This window comes from Mirounga leonina, unplaced genomic scaffold (assembly GCF_011800145.1).
Source record: "Mirounga leonina isolate KUSES-001 unplaced genomic scaffold, KU_Mleo_1.0 Mir_154, whole genome shotgun sequence".
Taxonomy (NCBI): Eukaryota; Metazoa; Chordata; class Mammalia; order Carnivora; family Phocidae; genus Mirounga; species Mirounga leonina.
The window spans coordinates 8,300,190-8,315,988 of NW_023270389.1; the positions used below are offsets into that span (position 1 = coordinate 8,300,190).

The 15,799-nt window shown below is 48.4% G+C and overlaps 1 protein-coding gene across 5 annotated transcripts in view; it reads left to right on the forward strand.

Moving 5' to 3' along the window:
• Positions 1-15,799, forward strand: part of PBX1 (PBX homeobox 1) — a 284,693-nt gene that overhangs the window by 210,968 nt on the left and 57,926 nt on the right. For all 5 annotated transcript variants that reach the window (XM_035010056.1, XM_035010053.1, XM_035010055.1 and 2 more), the window contains one exon: positions 15,516-15,760. In XM_035010056.1, coding sequence (XP_034865947.1) covers positions 15,516-15,760 — 245 coding nt within the window. The remainder of the gene's footprint in view (positions 1-15,515; positions 15,761-15,799) is intronic.

Genomic DNA, 15,799 nt, shown 5'->3' on the forward strand with positions numbered 1-15,799 from the left:
GGAGTCTGCTTCTCCCTCTGACCCTCCCCCCTCTCGTGTGCTCTCTCTCTCTCTCATTCTCTCTGCCTCAAATAAATAAATAAAATCTTTAAAAAAATAAAAATAAAGTAGAAATCTCTAGGTCTTTAACCAGAGTTGGTTTCCTGGGATCCTCTCTCAAAGAGGAAACAGAAATACATAAACATAGTTTGTGTTGGTTTATGAAATCTTAAAATCAGCGTGTTTTCATCCTAATGTTGTTCCGTCATCACCTGTTGAAAATAATGTTTGAGGATGAGGACAGTAGGCTGAGATGGCTCCAGACCTCTTCACTTTCTCTAGGAAAAGGAAATATACATGATACATACATTGAGCAATAAGATAGGGTTATCTGCACCTCTTTCTCTGGAGGACTTCAGAGCATCTTTCTTCTCACCTGTCTGAGCCCATGTGCCATTCTGATAGTAAATGGAGGCAGAGAGGGGGCCCAGAGTTTGGAAATTGGGAACAGAGCCTGGAATTGGAGGCATCTCCCACCATGTGATGTCGAACCTTAAAACCAAAGTCTTGCACCAGCAACCTGGTCCCATTCATTACCAAACAGAACAGCACAGCTGCTGGGATCTCACCTCCATATATTCGGTCACAAGAAGTGAAAACAAATCGAGCTTTTAAAAAAAGTGTTTGCACGACTGTAATTGTGATGCTTTGATGTGTAAACGGTTCTTTGACTTGGGGGTTTATTTTAAGACAGAACAGGGTAGAGGGTGTTGGAGCTGGATAAGCCACATGTGTTGTTCGGAGTTTTCCTAGGTTCAGGCTAGCTCAGGAGAGCAGAGACATGACGTGCGGCCAAAAGGCAACACGAATGTTCGCTCTGGCCTCCAACCTGTGAAAATTGCTGGCCGCTAACTCCAGCCCTGACGTCCCAGTTCACCCTGTGAGTGAGTCAGGGCATGGGCCCTCGCCTGCTACTAGCTTTGCTCAACTGTAGGGGAAAACCCTAAGTCAACTGCATGACCCGTGTGTGGCCAGGACCCCATCTGCCTCCCCTGTGCGTCTGTTCCCTCCTCCGAATGAAGGGTTTCATAATACCCCAGAATGTGCATGTGAGAGTAAAGGCAGATGAACCCATTTTTGATAAATTGCTGTGTACAGTTTAATTCCCACATAAGAAAAGATCATTGCTTCCTCCGTTCTCCTAGACCCTTTGTCCCCATATCTACCCATTTTCACTTTCTGTTATTAGCCAGCGTTTCTCTTTCTTCCATGATTCTGCAGACTTACTTCTGGTTGGGTCTCCCCAGTGGAAATACAGGACTTAGCAGAGAGTAGGTACTCAAGTGTAGGTTTGCTGAATGAAGAGCAGATGAACCGGGGTCCTTGGCAGAGTGGCAATGTTGGTGAAATCGTGCAGGCCAGTACCACTTTGTGCAGGCTAAGAGATGTTTGTTTTAATGGCGCTGCAAGGCTGTCACTAAAAATAAGTGGACATGACCAGTTTGGCAGAGTCAAGCAGAGGGCCTCTGGAAAGCAGGCCGCACCGAAAGAGAAAAGCAAATTTGGCTTCTAAGATCACCATATGTCTGGTACCCCAGAGGATGTGAGCCCCGGCAGAGACTTCTATTGAAGTGGGGACAGCTGGAGTCCCCTCTCCGATCTGAAGGGCCCTTGCTGAGCGCTCAGCACTCTGGGCCTCAGTGACCTCCTCGACTTAGACTCGGCTTGCTAGGGGCTTTCCCCTGTTCCCCCGGAACCGGTGGGGCGCGTCCGCCCCCAGGTAAGCTTAAGAGCAGCTATTTTGTGGGTCAGAGAGATGTTAGCTCACTCAGTGGAGGAGAAAACAAGACACCTCTTCAGATAAATATAGTAAGAAGCACAGTAAACAAGGCCCAGCCTCGGGGAGGCAGATCTTTAAAGGAAAATTAAGATAGCCTGTCATCTGTCTCTCTGTCAACCGTTGATGTATTTAGCTAGCGCCTTGCGGTGCTAAATGCTTTTTGATGATGATGGTCATGATGGCCAGTGTACCTCCCCACCGCGAGAGGCACCCCCTGTGTGAGAGCTCTGGGCGGGGGGAGGGACTCCATCTCAAGCACCCCGAGACAGGGATGGGCCAGAGGACCCTTCTCTCTTGTCCCCTTCCTCCGGATTTTTACCAGGATATAAAAACAAGTGAAGACACCAACAAAACGCTCGTCTGAAACTCAGAGCCTAATCGCTCCCATCTGCTTCAGTGCTCTTTCCCCTTCACTGCCTGCCAGGATGTTTGCCGCAGACGCTAAGTAGCACATTATTTTCGATAAGTTGCAATCATTTACTTGAAATCTACTTCTCCCTTAAAATGTCCCCCTGGAAACTGGAATCGGCATTTGAGAAGCCCTGTTCAGGATGGAATTTGAATGTTTGTGCTCAAGTTCAAGAAGAGTGAGCCCATTTGTGCGCCAGGTGTTTATGTATTCAGGGTTTTAGCCGCTTGGACTCTGTTGGGGGGAGAGAAGGAGGCGCCGTGGAGATCCGATCAGTCCAGGAGATCAGAGCCACCGGGTCTCGTTCCCCGAGGACAGGCACAGGTGCCGAGAGGGCAGAGGTGGAAAATGGTGGGTCGGTGGACGCTTCCCCAAAGCAGAGACGTTACGCCTCCCTTAAGACAACAAGCCAAGACCTTTCTTGGTCCCCGGAAGATGTTTCTCTTTTATCCAGGGACTGGGCTAGTGAAGGCATGTTTTGCAGTCTGGAGCTCATAATCTCAAGCGCCATCCCCCTTCTGCCGCCCCCCTCCCCCCGTGCGTTTCTTACTCAGCACCTCTTGCCTAGGACGAGAACCTGAGACACAACGTCCAGCCTGCCAGCTGATCTTCCCCGTCACTCAAGCCTTAGTGCTTTCAGAGGCTACTTGGAAAGTTTCAAGAAGCAAAAAGCCTCCTGCTTCTCAGGCAGCCTGTTGGCCTGCGGATTCTGCAGCTCTGTGCATCTGAGGGCAGCATGGGTGACTCATTAGCAGCGAGGCATGTGCTTGGGGTGGTTTTCGTAACGAGCGGTGATGGATCATCCATATACTCTCCCTGAAGGACCCTGCCTGACCTTGTAGGCATTTGCGAGATGGCTGTCTGGGGTCACAGGTGTTGTCTGTGGTCATGGAAAAAGGAAAGCTAATCGGCATGTGTTTTGAAATGGACCTGGGGCACCCATAAATAGACCCGGTGTCCTTCACCTGCGGCGTTTCTGCTACCAACAGAGTGAGCGGAGGTGACTTCTTCTCTAAGTAGGCTGCATTAGGATTTCCCTTTCTCTTCTCCCGTCCCCATTCTGGTCCTCTGGAACTGACAGATTCAGCGGGCGGGTTAGAAGGCAAACATTGTTTTGCTGTTGTGTAAGGAAAGGTCCCAATACGCGCCGTACACAGGCAGGCAAGTTACGGCAGCCAAAAGGAATTTGTTAGACTTCGGTCTTGCATATTGTTCCTGCTCCTGTGTTTGCCTCCAGGCTGACAGTTTAGTCCGTCTTGGCTTTCCTCTGGTCAGGACAGAACCCTCCCTGAGTGCCCTCGGCTGGTCTCCACGTGCAGCCGCCCCTCCCCACCCACCCTGTCTTCCCCAGTCTAGGCTGCAGGCCCCCCAACACCCTGACTAGGAGGCACCTCCTTCCCCTCCTGCCCCTTTGCCCCAGACTTCCTGGATCTTCTCCCACCTCAGCTCATTAGCCAGAGCAGTTCTCGGAGAGACCCTCGAGTGATCAACCCTCTTTCTGTCTGTTCTAAACCTTCTTCTGCAGGAAGAATTTCTCCCCCGTAACGACTCAGGCTTTTCGGTGACTTGCTTCTTGTTCTTCAATCTGCCCCTTTATAATTACCTCTCTGACACACTAACCAACATGAAATCACTCTGCCTTGCAGAGTTCTTCCTCCTCGTCCTCCTCTTCCTCCTCTTCCTCCTCCTTCTTAATAGCTTGGATTGGCTAGGCTGCCAAAAACAAAAACCTCCAAAACCCCAAAATAACTAACTTAAACAAAATATACATTTATTTCTCCTTGTTTTCATGTAGTCCAAAGGTGACCATCCAGGCTGGTCTCTAGAGTATGATAACTTCTATCTGGTTCTCTCCCTAGTAGGGCTTCCATTCCCCAGCCAATTCATGGCCCAAAGTGGCTGCTAGGGCTCTAGCCATAATATTCATGTTCTAGCTAACAGAAGGAACAGAGCAACAGATAAGAAACATTCCTTCTTTTTAAGGACATTTCTAGAAGTTTTATATCCTACCTCCACTCATTTATCACTAGAATTTTGTCACCTAAGACATGACCACATCTAGCTGCAAGGGAAGCTGGAAAGTGTCTTTTCTCAGGGGCCATTAACTCAGCTAAAAGCCAATGTTCTGTTTCTACAGCCCGGATTATAGTGGAAGAAACTGGCAGATTAACTTGTTCCTTTTTCTTTGTGCCAACACTCTTTGCCAGGCGCTTCCCCAGGTAGCCCCTCTCCCAGGCCCCATGTAAGAGATGGATACGTGCTCCATCATATCTCATATCTCGACATAATATTAGCATAGTCAACATACACGTTTATGTGAAATGATCTCGTTATCTGTGGTAGTTGCAATGGAAATAGTAGTCTGAGCTTCAGAGCGTCCTTTTCTTTTGTCCTGTTCAAGGTAAATACACTAGTCCTTTTTCTCTCTCACACTTCAATTTCCCATCCTCTTTATCGAGTGAAAGGAATCATGTTTCTAATGCAGAAGGACTGAGTGAAAGAGGCTGAAGGGATGGAGTGAACTAGAATGCTGTACCTCGTTTCTTAAAAGAAAAAGATTTTATTAATTAATTAATTTATTTATTTGAGAGAGTACACGAGCAAGAGCGCACAAGTGGGGGGCGGGGCAGAGGGGAGAGGAAGAGAAAATCCCAAACAGACTCTGCACTGAGCTCAGAGCCCAACCTGGGGCTTGATCTTATGACCTGAGCCCAAACCAAGAGTTGGATGCTTAACCAACTGAGCCACCCAGGCGCCCTTTTTTTTTTTTTTTAAGATTTATTTATTTATTTTAGAGAGAACAAGCAGGGAAAGGGGTAGAGAGAGAGGTAGAGAGAATCCCAAGCAGACTCCCCACTGAGCATGGAGCCCGACGCTGGGCTTGATTCCACGACCCATGAGATCATGACCTGAGCCAAAATCAAGAGTTAGACACCCAACCGACTGAGCCACCCAGATGCCCCTGTTGTACCTCATTTCTTGATTCCAGACCCTGTGTCTACCCTGCTGGAATCTGCTGTTTGTCATCCGTGATGTCATGTTCTGTTTGTCCTTGGGGTGCGTACCACTGTGGACGGCGTTGATCTGGCAGAGGTGGGAGCTGACAGCAGTAGGACAAGGGCATCCTGTTAGCACTAGGCTGCTGTGACTGGTGAGTTGGAAATAATCACAGAGCGGGGTAAGACTGAATCATCACCATCCTGTGTAAAGGCCTCTTAAGGTCAGTAGTACATTGCATTAGGAACCCTGCCTTTGAATTATTCCGTGGTTCTCAAAAACTGGGAGAGATTCTGTGTGAGAACAGAATGTTCTTTATTTCACACTAAATTCTGATAAAATTGTTTGGAAGGTTAGAGGGAAAAAAAATAGTTCTGCCATGATTGAGTTTGTAAATACAGGTGAGAAAATCCCACTTGTCACCAGGAGCCAGAAAAGCATCTGTGGTCCTAAGACAGTGAAATGATGTCAAGATGGTAAGACCACACATGATAGAAACGTGGCAACATCTGGTTATTTTAACATTTTGAGTATGGGGTTTCTCGATGCCCCGGTGGAGAAAGGTGATCGTGGTGAGCTCTGAATCCCACCCAAAAGTTGAAACTGAAACATGCTTGCTCAAACCTTGATTATGAATAGAGTCTTTACTCTCTTTGGTTATATATTTTTAAATGGAATTGGGAAGCAGTTATCTGAAAGATGACTTCCAGGCTCGCTTGTTGGACACAAGTTGAGACTGCATCAGAGCTAAGTGGTTCCCAGAAGGGTGTTTCTGCCTCTAGAAGGACCTCCGAGCCTTCCCGAGCAAGCTCCACCAGCTCAGGGAGACTCGATGCTTCCCGACTCAGGAAGACTGAAGTCAGGGGCTCTGTGTGGAGGGGACACTTCAGGCTTTAGACGAAGCTGGATTCTTAATGTGCTTGGGAGAAGAATAGTGGTAAAGGAACATGAAGAGGGGGAATGAGGACAGACATTTGAAATTTATTCCGTTGGCTGAGGATCGATGTCTTGGTCTGTGATGGTGTGAGTATGAGCCTGCCTGGAAATCCCGGACAGTGAGGTAGAGAGCACGTATGCGTGTGTATCTGTATGCTCATTGACTTACCTGGTTCCTTCTGGGTTGCTGATTCCTGAGATACGGAAACCAAACTCTTGATTCCAAATCTGTCTTGCTTTCTTATTCTTCCCAAAGGGACCTTTTTCAATGGGATTGATTTAGGTTTAACCCACAGTTGAAAACCTACCAGTTACTGAGCACAGACATGTGCTTTTATAAAAATGACCCTGTTTCATCTTTAACAAGGATTATGGTGTGGTTGGTTTTATTATTGACTGTTGGGTGGGTGATAAGGACACTGAGCTTAAGGGAGTCCGGGTCACAGGGTGGGAGTCTTGTACCTGGCTTTGTACTAGGGTTCTTCCTTTGTATTGTGCTATGGAGCTCACGGAAGAGAGCCCAGGGCCCGGCCTCACACATTCTGGGGATATGGAAATCTATTGTATATTAGCACTTGCAACAGAGCAGAGAATGTGTTTGGGACCCCAGGCTACAGGACGTTCTCATCTTAAGGCAGGAGAATATTGAGACAGTTCTCTCACTTTCTCAGTGGTCACCTCTTCTAGAAACTACCATTGTAGAGAGAAGCTTGCATCTCCGGGGAACGAACCACAGGCCACCAACCAGTAGCTTCCCGTTTTTCATGCTTTCTATGTACAGCTTGGGAGGAAACCCATTTCTCAAGTCATGGATGACCACGTGTGGGGCAGGCCTCACAGACTAAACTCTCCCCTCACACCGCCAAGCATAGCTGCCTGAGGCCGAAGCCAGGGTGAGGTCATGTCCTCCTCCCAGCTTCGGCAGCAACTCTTTAGGCAAAGGGGTTCCCCGAGAAGCAGTCCAGGCTTGAGCTATTAAGGACCAAAGCCCCTCGCCCAGGCGGCCGGCACCCATCCAGAAAGGCAGGAGCCTGCTGCCCGGCACATGAGCCTCCCTTCTGCCAGTTGGCCCAGGGAGGCTCGGCGTGCCAAGCAGGGGACGTGTGAATGGGATCGGTGCCCAAGCGTCACTGGAGAAGGAGAGAATGCATGTGACCGGAGCCGCCGAAGCCTTAAGCCCAGAGGAGAGAGATGACAAGAAAGGCATGATGTGTTTTTCTAAAGAAAACCCGAAAACATAAACCAAAAAACAAACAAACTTTAAAATCATCTCAAGAGTGTCATATAATTTTATTTTCACCCCCACCCGAAACCCTCACACAAGGCTCTGCACATTTGGTGGCTGTTGGCTGCATGTGAAGAGAGTAAGGGCATCTCATTTTCTTCTGAAGCCCAGCACTGTGCCTGGCACCATGGGAAATGCTCAGGAAGTATTTGTGGGACGATGTACTTGAGGAATCTCAAAATCTTGCTGCTGATTGACTCATGCCCTTATGTCCCCTTGCTTGGCCTACCTGCCTAACAACCCAAAAGGAAAGGTGAAAGGCCTCCAGGACATGTTATTTTCATAGTTCAATCCATGGTGGCCCTTAAAGAGACCCCAGACTTGGGGTCCTGCCTTCAAGCCCCCGAGCTTCTGAAGGGCTGAGACCCGGACAGCACAGAGTCCCAGCATGGTTTCCAACACCTGAAGATTTCAGGAGCTTGGATTTCTCATCCGACAAGCCGGCCCCAGGCCAACTGCAGTGCCAGGCGTCAGCACCGGGGCCTGGAGGGTCTTAACCTCCCCTGGCTGCTGTTTCCCCGTGCTAACCAGAAGCACTGACCCATAGCCCTTCTGGTCTAGAACATGCAGGGCATTGAATTGTTCATCCTTTCCATTTGTTTGACAGACAAACTCTTAAAGACACACAAAAATAAACTTTTCCGGGGCGCCTGGGTGGCTCAGTCGGTTAAGTGTCTGCCTTTGGCTCAGGTCATGGTTCCAGGGTCCTGGGATCAAGCCCCGCATCAGGCTCCCTGCTCAGTGGGAAGCCTGCTTCTCCCTCTCTCTCTCTGTCCCTCTCCCCACCTGTTCTCTCTCTCTCAAATAAATAAATAAAATATTTTTTAAAAAATAGGCTTTTCCATGAAACCAACAAGGGGTTAAGAATTAGGAGTGAAGAGCGTCGGGATGCACTAGCCTGAGCCTCAAGCCACTCACACGAGACCGCGGTCCCCCCTTTGGTGTTGAAGAATCAAATTATGTCATAGTCGTTTCTCAGCGCGAGCTGAAGAGTTTCTGGTTTGTGGGTGTGTTTGCGCTTGTGGGAAACAGAAAGAACCTGGAGGAAGGGGAAGAAGGTGTGTGTCGGAGAGTTTTTGGGTGCCGGCCACCTACCCTGGCAACTTTCTGCGCCCACCACAGGCCTCAAGGCTGTTGGCATCCTTTGTGAGAGGGCCCAGAGGAGGATAACCCATGGGCTTCATGAAGCCAGAGCCCGTGGCCGGTTCTTCTTGGAAATCCCAGCACCCACCTGGTTCCTGGCACCTGACAGGTGCTTGGTCAGTAATGTACGTGGTCTGAGCATTCCTCAGAGGGCTCACTGGTGGTCAGCCCCCTCCCTGGGGGCTGCTGTCAGGCCTTCCAAGAATTCTTCCCGGGTACCGGTAGGTCACGCGCCAAACTCTCCACAGCACCCGGAGCCTTCGCCATGGAGAATGTTGGCTTTCTGGGGACGCCCCCAGGCTATGGGTCCTGCATAGATTTGCCTGTTTGGAATTGTCAGATATGAAAAGGCCGATTTTTGAGGTGGGTATGACAGAGGTGGCAGAGGAGAAGGCCTTCTATCCAGTAAAGCGTGCTGGCCTCTAGGGGAAGGGGCTCACGGGGACCCACTGCCTCCCTAAGGTGAGGTCGAAGGCTTTGGGTCACACCATCCCCATCTTTCCCTCCTTCACTCTTTTTACATATTAAGAAATGCTTGAATAGGCACTTAGTGCCGGAGGCTCTGGGAGGCCACCTGGGGAATCCACAGATGCAGGACAGGTCCTCACCGCCTTTCAGGAGCTCACAGCCTTGCTGGCAGCCTGGCAGGTGTGACCTGAGGTGTTCTGAGATGCCCCGTGGCTGCGGTGTAGACAGCGCAGGTTCTGGTGGCTCCGAGGTGAGGGAGTTCATCTGGGGCTGTTACTAGGTTAGGTTTCATGGAGGAGAGTGCTGAGCTGAGATCTGAAATAGGATAGGACTGTGGTAAGTGGATTTCTGTGGCTGAGAGGGAAGAGGGCACTCTGTCACGTGGCCCAGTGGCTCAAACTGTTACGGTGCCATTGGCAGAAAGAGGTAACTGAAGAGGAGCCGAGTTGGAGGAGTGTAAAGAAACTAAGAAGTCAGTGAAAGACCTTCCTTCCTTCCCTACCTCATCTCTTGTCTTCTCGTCTTCTGTGCATCGAAAGACGTTGTGTGTGTGCGCACGTACCACCCCCTCCCCCGCATCGATGTCACATCCACTTAGCCACCCTTTGTGAAAGAATCAGAATCCTAATGTTGTCAGGAATAAAGTGTCTAAGACCTACATTCTAGTCTTGGCTGTGTCCCATTTGCTTTGATGGGGAAAGTTACTTTGTTGTTACCTTGCCTTTGTCATCTTGAATCGTCTGCTATCAAGTTTGGCCTTCATGTTTTATAAGGTGATACAGTTCAGTGCATGCAAATACTTTATGAACAAATGAAAGGGGTGACTGTGATGTTTTCAGGAGGCAGGGAATTGCCTGTATTTCTAAAAAGGCAGGCACAATGTATTTGCATCTCACACTTTTCTCCAAAGCTCTGACCCACTGGGAGACGGCAGAGAAGTCTTGGGGTGAGGCCGGGAGAGTTCCTCTCTCCTGACTGTTTTCCGGCTCATGGGTAGTGAAGACTAGCCCATGGACAGTAGAACACCCTGCGTGGGGGTTAAGTCTCCTGCCTTCCAGTCAAGCAAAGACATTGGCCAGAGAGTGTGAGGGCATCCACCCTGGGGAGACCACCTCGTGCTCTTTCTCAAACCACGTGTCTGTCTCTATTCTCTCTCTCTATCTACCCCCCCACACACCCCTCTTGTCTCTATCTCTACAAATATTTCTGTCCCTCAGCCCACCTTTGGGTCCCTGGACTACTGTCCAAGTCTGAAGACAACCCTCTCTCTAGATCTGCCCTCCTCCCCCCACGCCGGCCCCCCAGTGGAAGTTGCATCTAAGCAGGGACATCTTGCCCACTGCTAACCTGGGGACTGGAAACCGCTGGACCCTTCCTGCAGCACCCGTCCTCGGTGAAGAAAGAGTGCCCTCTAGTGGGCCTTGGCTGGAGCTGCTCGGGGTCCGTGTTGTTCAGGCAAAGACAAAACAAGCAGCCCACAGCCCTCCTGCCAAGATCTTGAATATGCCTTTGGGTTTGGTTTGTTTTTCTCCTTCTCTGAAGAGAAATAAAGAAAGAAGAAACAGCAGGAGACCAGTTGTGAGAGCAGCTCCGACAGGGCTGTGACAGTCTCCTTATCTTGGGAGTTTGACCAAAGAATTAACACACACACACACACACACACACCCCTACCGGCCATGGCAGCCAGGTGGATGTGACAGCGGATGCTTTTCAAAGAAAGGGCTGTGACAGTTTCTACATAAATCACTCACCTGCCTTGACTGGCCTCAGACACGAGGGGGTAGATCTGTGAGGAGTAGACTCCTCCTTTGACAGTCATTACCAGAAGGGTTAAGCACCTCGTCGGGCCACCCCTCTGAATAGCGAGCCCACTGCACCTGATTACATTCTCTGGCAGCGGACGTGTCCAGACCCGACTCCCGACTGCTAAGACCCTGTGCACACGGGCGTAAACCGGGGACTTGGCCCTTTAAAACCTGGCTCAGGAGAGGCTGCTGGACTGGGGAGCCGGGGGAGGGGAGAGCGCAGGGCGCCCGTCAAGGAAGCAGAAACCTGATCATTTGTGATGGTTGCTGGATTGGGTAACAGCTCCGCTGGTTGAAATTGGATCTTGGGGGATGAGTGTTAACATCTCTGGTGTCCTGGCGAAAGGTTCATTTGAGTCTTGCATGGTGCCACAGAGATAAAAAGGAGCTTTTAAATAATCATCTTGCCTCCTACACACCAGAGTGTTGGCTTCAAGCAGTAAATAGGTGGCATCAGTTCTGCTTAGACCCATCGCCCTTTTCATTTACTTATTTAATGTCGGAGGGATTTTTTTTTAAATGACTCGCCGAACAGTTTCCGTATCCGTGAATCCCAACACCCGTTTTTATAATGGTTCGCACGGATTATCCTTCTGGGTGGAAATGAAGTGCAGGCAGGTTATTGGTCCATCCATGCCTCCTGCAAGTGCACAGACACAGCCCAAGGCCATCAGAACCAGAATCTTCTATGTGAAGTAGACGATGTTCTCGTTTATACTGTTTATATAGTTCCTGTATGTATACGCACACTATATATGTATCCCATGTATACATGTTATATGTACACGTTACATTATATATATACACATTATATATGCACACATTACATATAAATACTATGTATACACACTATATATACACATTATATGTATATACACACGTTATGTATATACATTATATATACACACACCTTATATATGTATACATGTTATATGTACACGTTACATTATATATATATACACATTATATATACACACATTACATATAAATACTGTGTATACACACTATATATATACACATTATATGTATATATACACACGTTATGTATATACATTATATATACACACACCTTATATATGTACACATGATATATATCACGTGTATATATATTATATATGGCGGGGGATTCTGACACATACTCTGAATTTTTTTCTTTTCATAATGATTTCAGTATAATTTAAAGAGTGTAATTTGAAGAGGACTGCTTCTCCCCCACCCCCCACCCCCCATCTTTATGTTCTTTTCTTTTCATCGGATCTCTGGTTTGGGACCTATTTATGTGTCCTGAACTCTGAGTATAAATGCAAGCAATGTATACGTTAAGGTGCATTGAATTCTATCATACCAATTTCTTATTAGCCACATTTGGAAACCAATTTTATTAAATCTTATTAAATCTAAATTTCTTTTTGAAGAGTATTTGTTTACAGGATTCATAAAATGATATAAAAGCTAAGTGGAGTGCTAACACTCGCACTATTTTTTTTTTCTCCTCGACTAAATGTATCCTTTATACCTGGGCAGGGGGAGAAGAGTCCGTGTAGGTGAGTGCTTTGCGCTGTGTGACTGTCCTAAAGTTTCCTTGGTGGTGAGGGGCCTGCAGTGATACCCTTCAGCATCCTTTGCTAGTCTTAGCAATTTTCTTCCTTATTTTATTTAAAACCAGTTAGATTTCAAGCCCAGCAAAATGTTACTTAGGTAGGTGTGCAGAGTTTGTGTGGATAGTCTGTGCATCCCACTGATTGTTGAAAAGGAAATGTTGAGCAGAGGTGTAGGTGAACTGTGTGGGTCTGGAAGGGGGAAATATTCTCAGAAGTAAATATCGGTGGTAGTAACCTGCCCATGGTTACCCGCCTAGTACCTGGAGGGAACTGGGACCAGCACTGTGGTGTGTGGATGCCTATCTCTGCTTCTCCTACTTCTCTCAGAATGAATGGAACTTTGCTGGAGGAATAAGTTGACGGAGTGAGCGGGGCAGTCCTGGGCACACGGGCTGAGGATCCTTGCCATCATCTGGGGCGGACAGGTTATAGGCTAGCCCTAGGGGGGCAAGTCCTGAGCATTAGGATGACATTGCTCTCTTTCTCTTTGCTACCTTTGTTGAGACCAGAAATTAATATAAGATCTTTCACGTGCATGACAGATTGGTTATGGAAGGACCAGGAGGACCCACTAGGAGGCATTACCACTGTCAGCTTTGGAGACTGCTCTCCTAGAGTCTTTGGCCTCTTCTGGAGGCCAAAGAGAGATTCAGTAGAGTGGGTTGGAGAGTAGGATTTTGCACAATTTATTTAATGACCAATCTAAAGTGGAACAATTACATTTGTTTATTAAGAATAGCCTGGAGGTGAATCTTTTAAATGGCCCATAAATGTTTTTGTTGATAAAGCAATTAAAACCTGCTAAATGAAATTCGATAGAGAAACCCCCATAAGACCCCACACACAAATGCTATCACCTGTAGAGGTGAGGAATTCTGGGCTCCACCGCCAGGTGCTCAGGTGGTCCCATTCTTTTCTGCACTTTTAGGGACTGGAAAGGTCTCTAATTCAGGAAATGGGTAGAGCGTTGAATTATTTTCTTAAGGAAATCTCTGTGAGTGGCGATAGGTTCTTCAGAGGACTTCGGAGGTTTGGGTAAATGAATTCAAGGCACAGAATAACAGGACTGAATGTTATTCAAAGGCCAGTCCAAGGGGCAATGTCCCAATTCGTCTCCTGGAACTACAAAAGAAGGATTTCACTGGAAAGACGCCCACAACACAAACCTCCACATGGCCGTCACTGATATGGCGATTTTATTTTCATGCAGCAAAATATCCCAGACTCAGGTGTGAGAGGAGAGGAGCCTGAGTCCAGAGGTGTTCAGTGTTTGTGTACAGAGGCGGGCTTCCTTCTTTCCTCCCCAGCTAGCCACCCTCCCCGAATCTGCCCTACCCTTCTCTATCCTCACTTCACTGCTTTTCTCCCCGGTGCCTTTAAACCTTTAAACCTCTGCTCCTTGCTGCCACTCCTGAGCCATGTGGCTCAGCGGGCCATTTGACTGTCTCCTGTTTCATGAAAGCCATACTGCAGGGTTCCATGCAGCACAGGACTTGGGATTGCCTTCTGAACACCGCTCGAGGTTGGTTCTTGTGCCTGACAGAAGCCAGGAGCATGTGGTTATGCTGGTATTATATGTGATGGGATGCCCCGAACATCTCTGCGTCCCTCATATCGAGCTCATAGCCACCTTCCCGGTCCCCCCCCCACCCCCTGCCCACCCCGGGGCTGTCCTGCTAGGGCTCAGGAGACAGCTAGAACAGGCACCACCTCCCGGGGCTCCCCAGATGCACCCCACCTGGAAGCAGCTCTTGATTCTGATTGTTCCAGCACTCATGTATGCATCAGGCCACAAAGTGCCTGTCATGGCCCCATTCCCATCCATGGCTCCTTCTCCTCTGCCTGGAATCACTTCCCTCCTTTCCTACCTTACCCCCCAATTTTTTTCACTTTTTTTTTTTAATTGAAAATTCTTCTCATGTTCCCTCTCAACAAAGGCTTGACTGCTGACAGCTAAACTGGGTTTAGATGAGTGATTTATTTTATGGCAGGTTGTAAGACGGTAGTAAAAGGAGACTGCCTAGCTCTTCTGCTGATTTTACTAAAACACTTGATCTCTTTCAGTCCCAACCCCCTCCCCCCACCCAAATGGCCATGGTGTTTTAATAAAAAGCAGCCCTTTCATTGATCTGAGCCTCCTCCATCCTATCTGGTTTCTCTGAATGCCCGAAACAGCTTGTCCAATGGGCCTCCCCCTGGTTTCCAACAGGACAGTCGTCACCTGGAATGAAGAGATCTCAGTGTCCAGAGAGAAACATACCTACTTGATGGCCAGTCTGTCTTCCTGCTGTTTTATTTTCTTATTTTATTTTATTTTTTCTTGAAGAATAATTGACATATAATATATCTTCTTGCTGTTTTAAACTTCTGTACTCTCCCTGCTGGCCTTGGGGAAAGGTCTCAAGATTCTAGTCCAGAACGACTGGATTTATGTGGCTTAGGTTATTTTGGAATTGAAAATTTAGGTTGATCAAATAGTATAAAGTCAATGAGTGTAAAACCACAAATTCACAAAATCTAAAATTAGAGACGAAGAAGGAACTGTCTTGCCTTGAATTAAAAATTTGGCAGTTTGGGGATGAACGTGAAAATTGTCTTCCGCTATAATTAATTTTTTGTACTTCTGAAATTTCTTGTGGTAACATCTGCATGGACACGAGTTATCATTTTACCCATTTTTCAGTGCCCAGGATACAGTTCAGCGACGCTAAATGCACTCACCATCCCTCTTGCCTTTGGGAAACTCTGTCCCCATGAAACACTGACTCCCAGCCCCCGCCCCACTCCCCTCTACTCTCTGCCTCCATGAATTGGACCGTTCTGGGTAGCTCTCATAAGTGGAGCATCATTCTGGAACAAAGCAAGCCTCTCCTTGCGTTCTCTCCCCCTCCTAGTCCCCCTGGCCTGGTCCTTCGCCCCTTCTGCACCTGCCACGTTGCAAGCACCTTGGTGATTCGCTGTCCCAGCGAGCAGTACGACATTGCTTTTCGGTTTTCTTCACTTGCTTGCGTGGGGTGCCATTAACCCTCCCCTCTGCTGTGTCCCCCTGCAGTCTTGAGTATCCGGGGAGCCCAGGAGGAGGAGCCGACAGACCCCCAGCTGATGCGACTGGACAACATGCTGCTGGCCGAGGGGGTGGCGGGCCCCGAGAAGGGTGGTGGCTCAGCGGCGGCGGCAGCAGCGGCGGCGGCTTCGGGGGGCGCGGGCTCCGACAACTCAGTGGAGCACTCTGACTACAGAGCCAAGCTGTCCCAGATCAGACAGATCTACCACACGGAGCTGGAGAAGTACGAGCAGGTAACCGCGGCCATGGGGGCATCGGGCACCCCGGCCCTT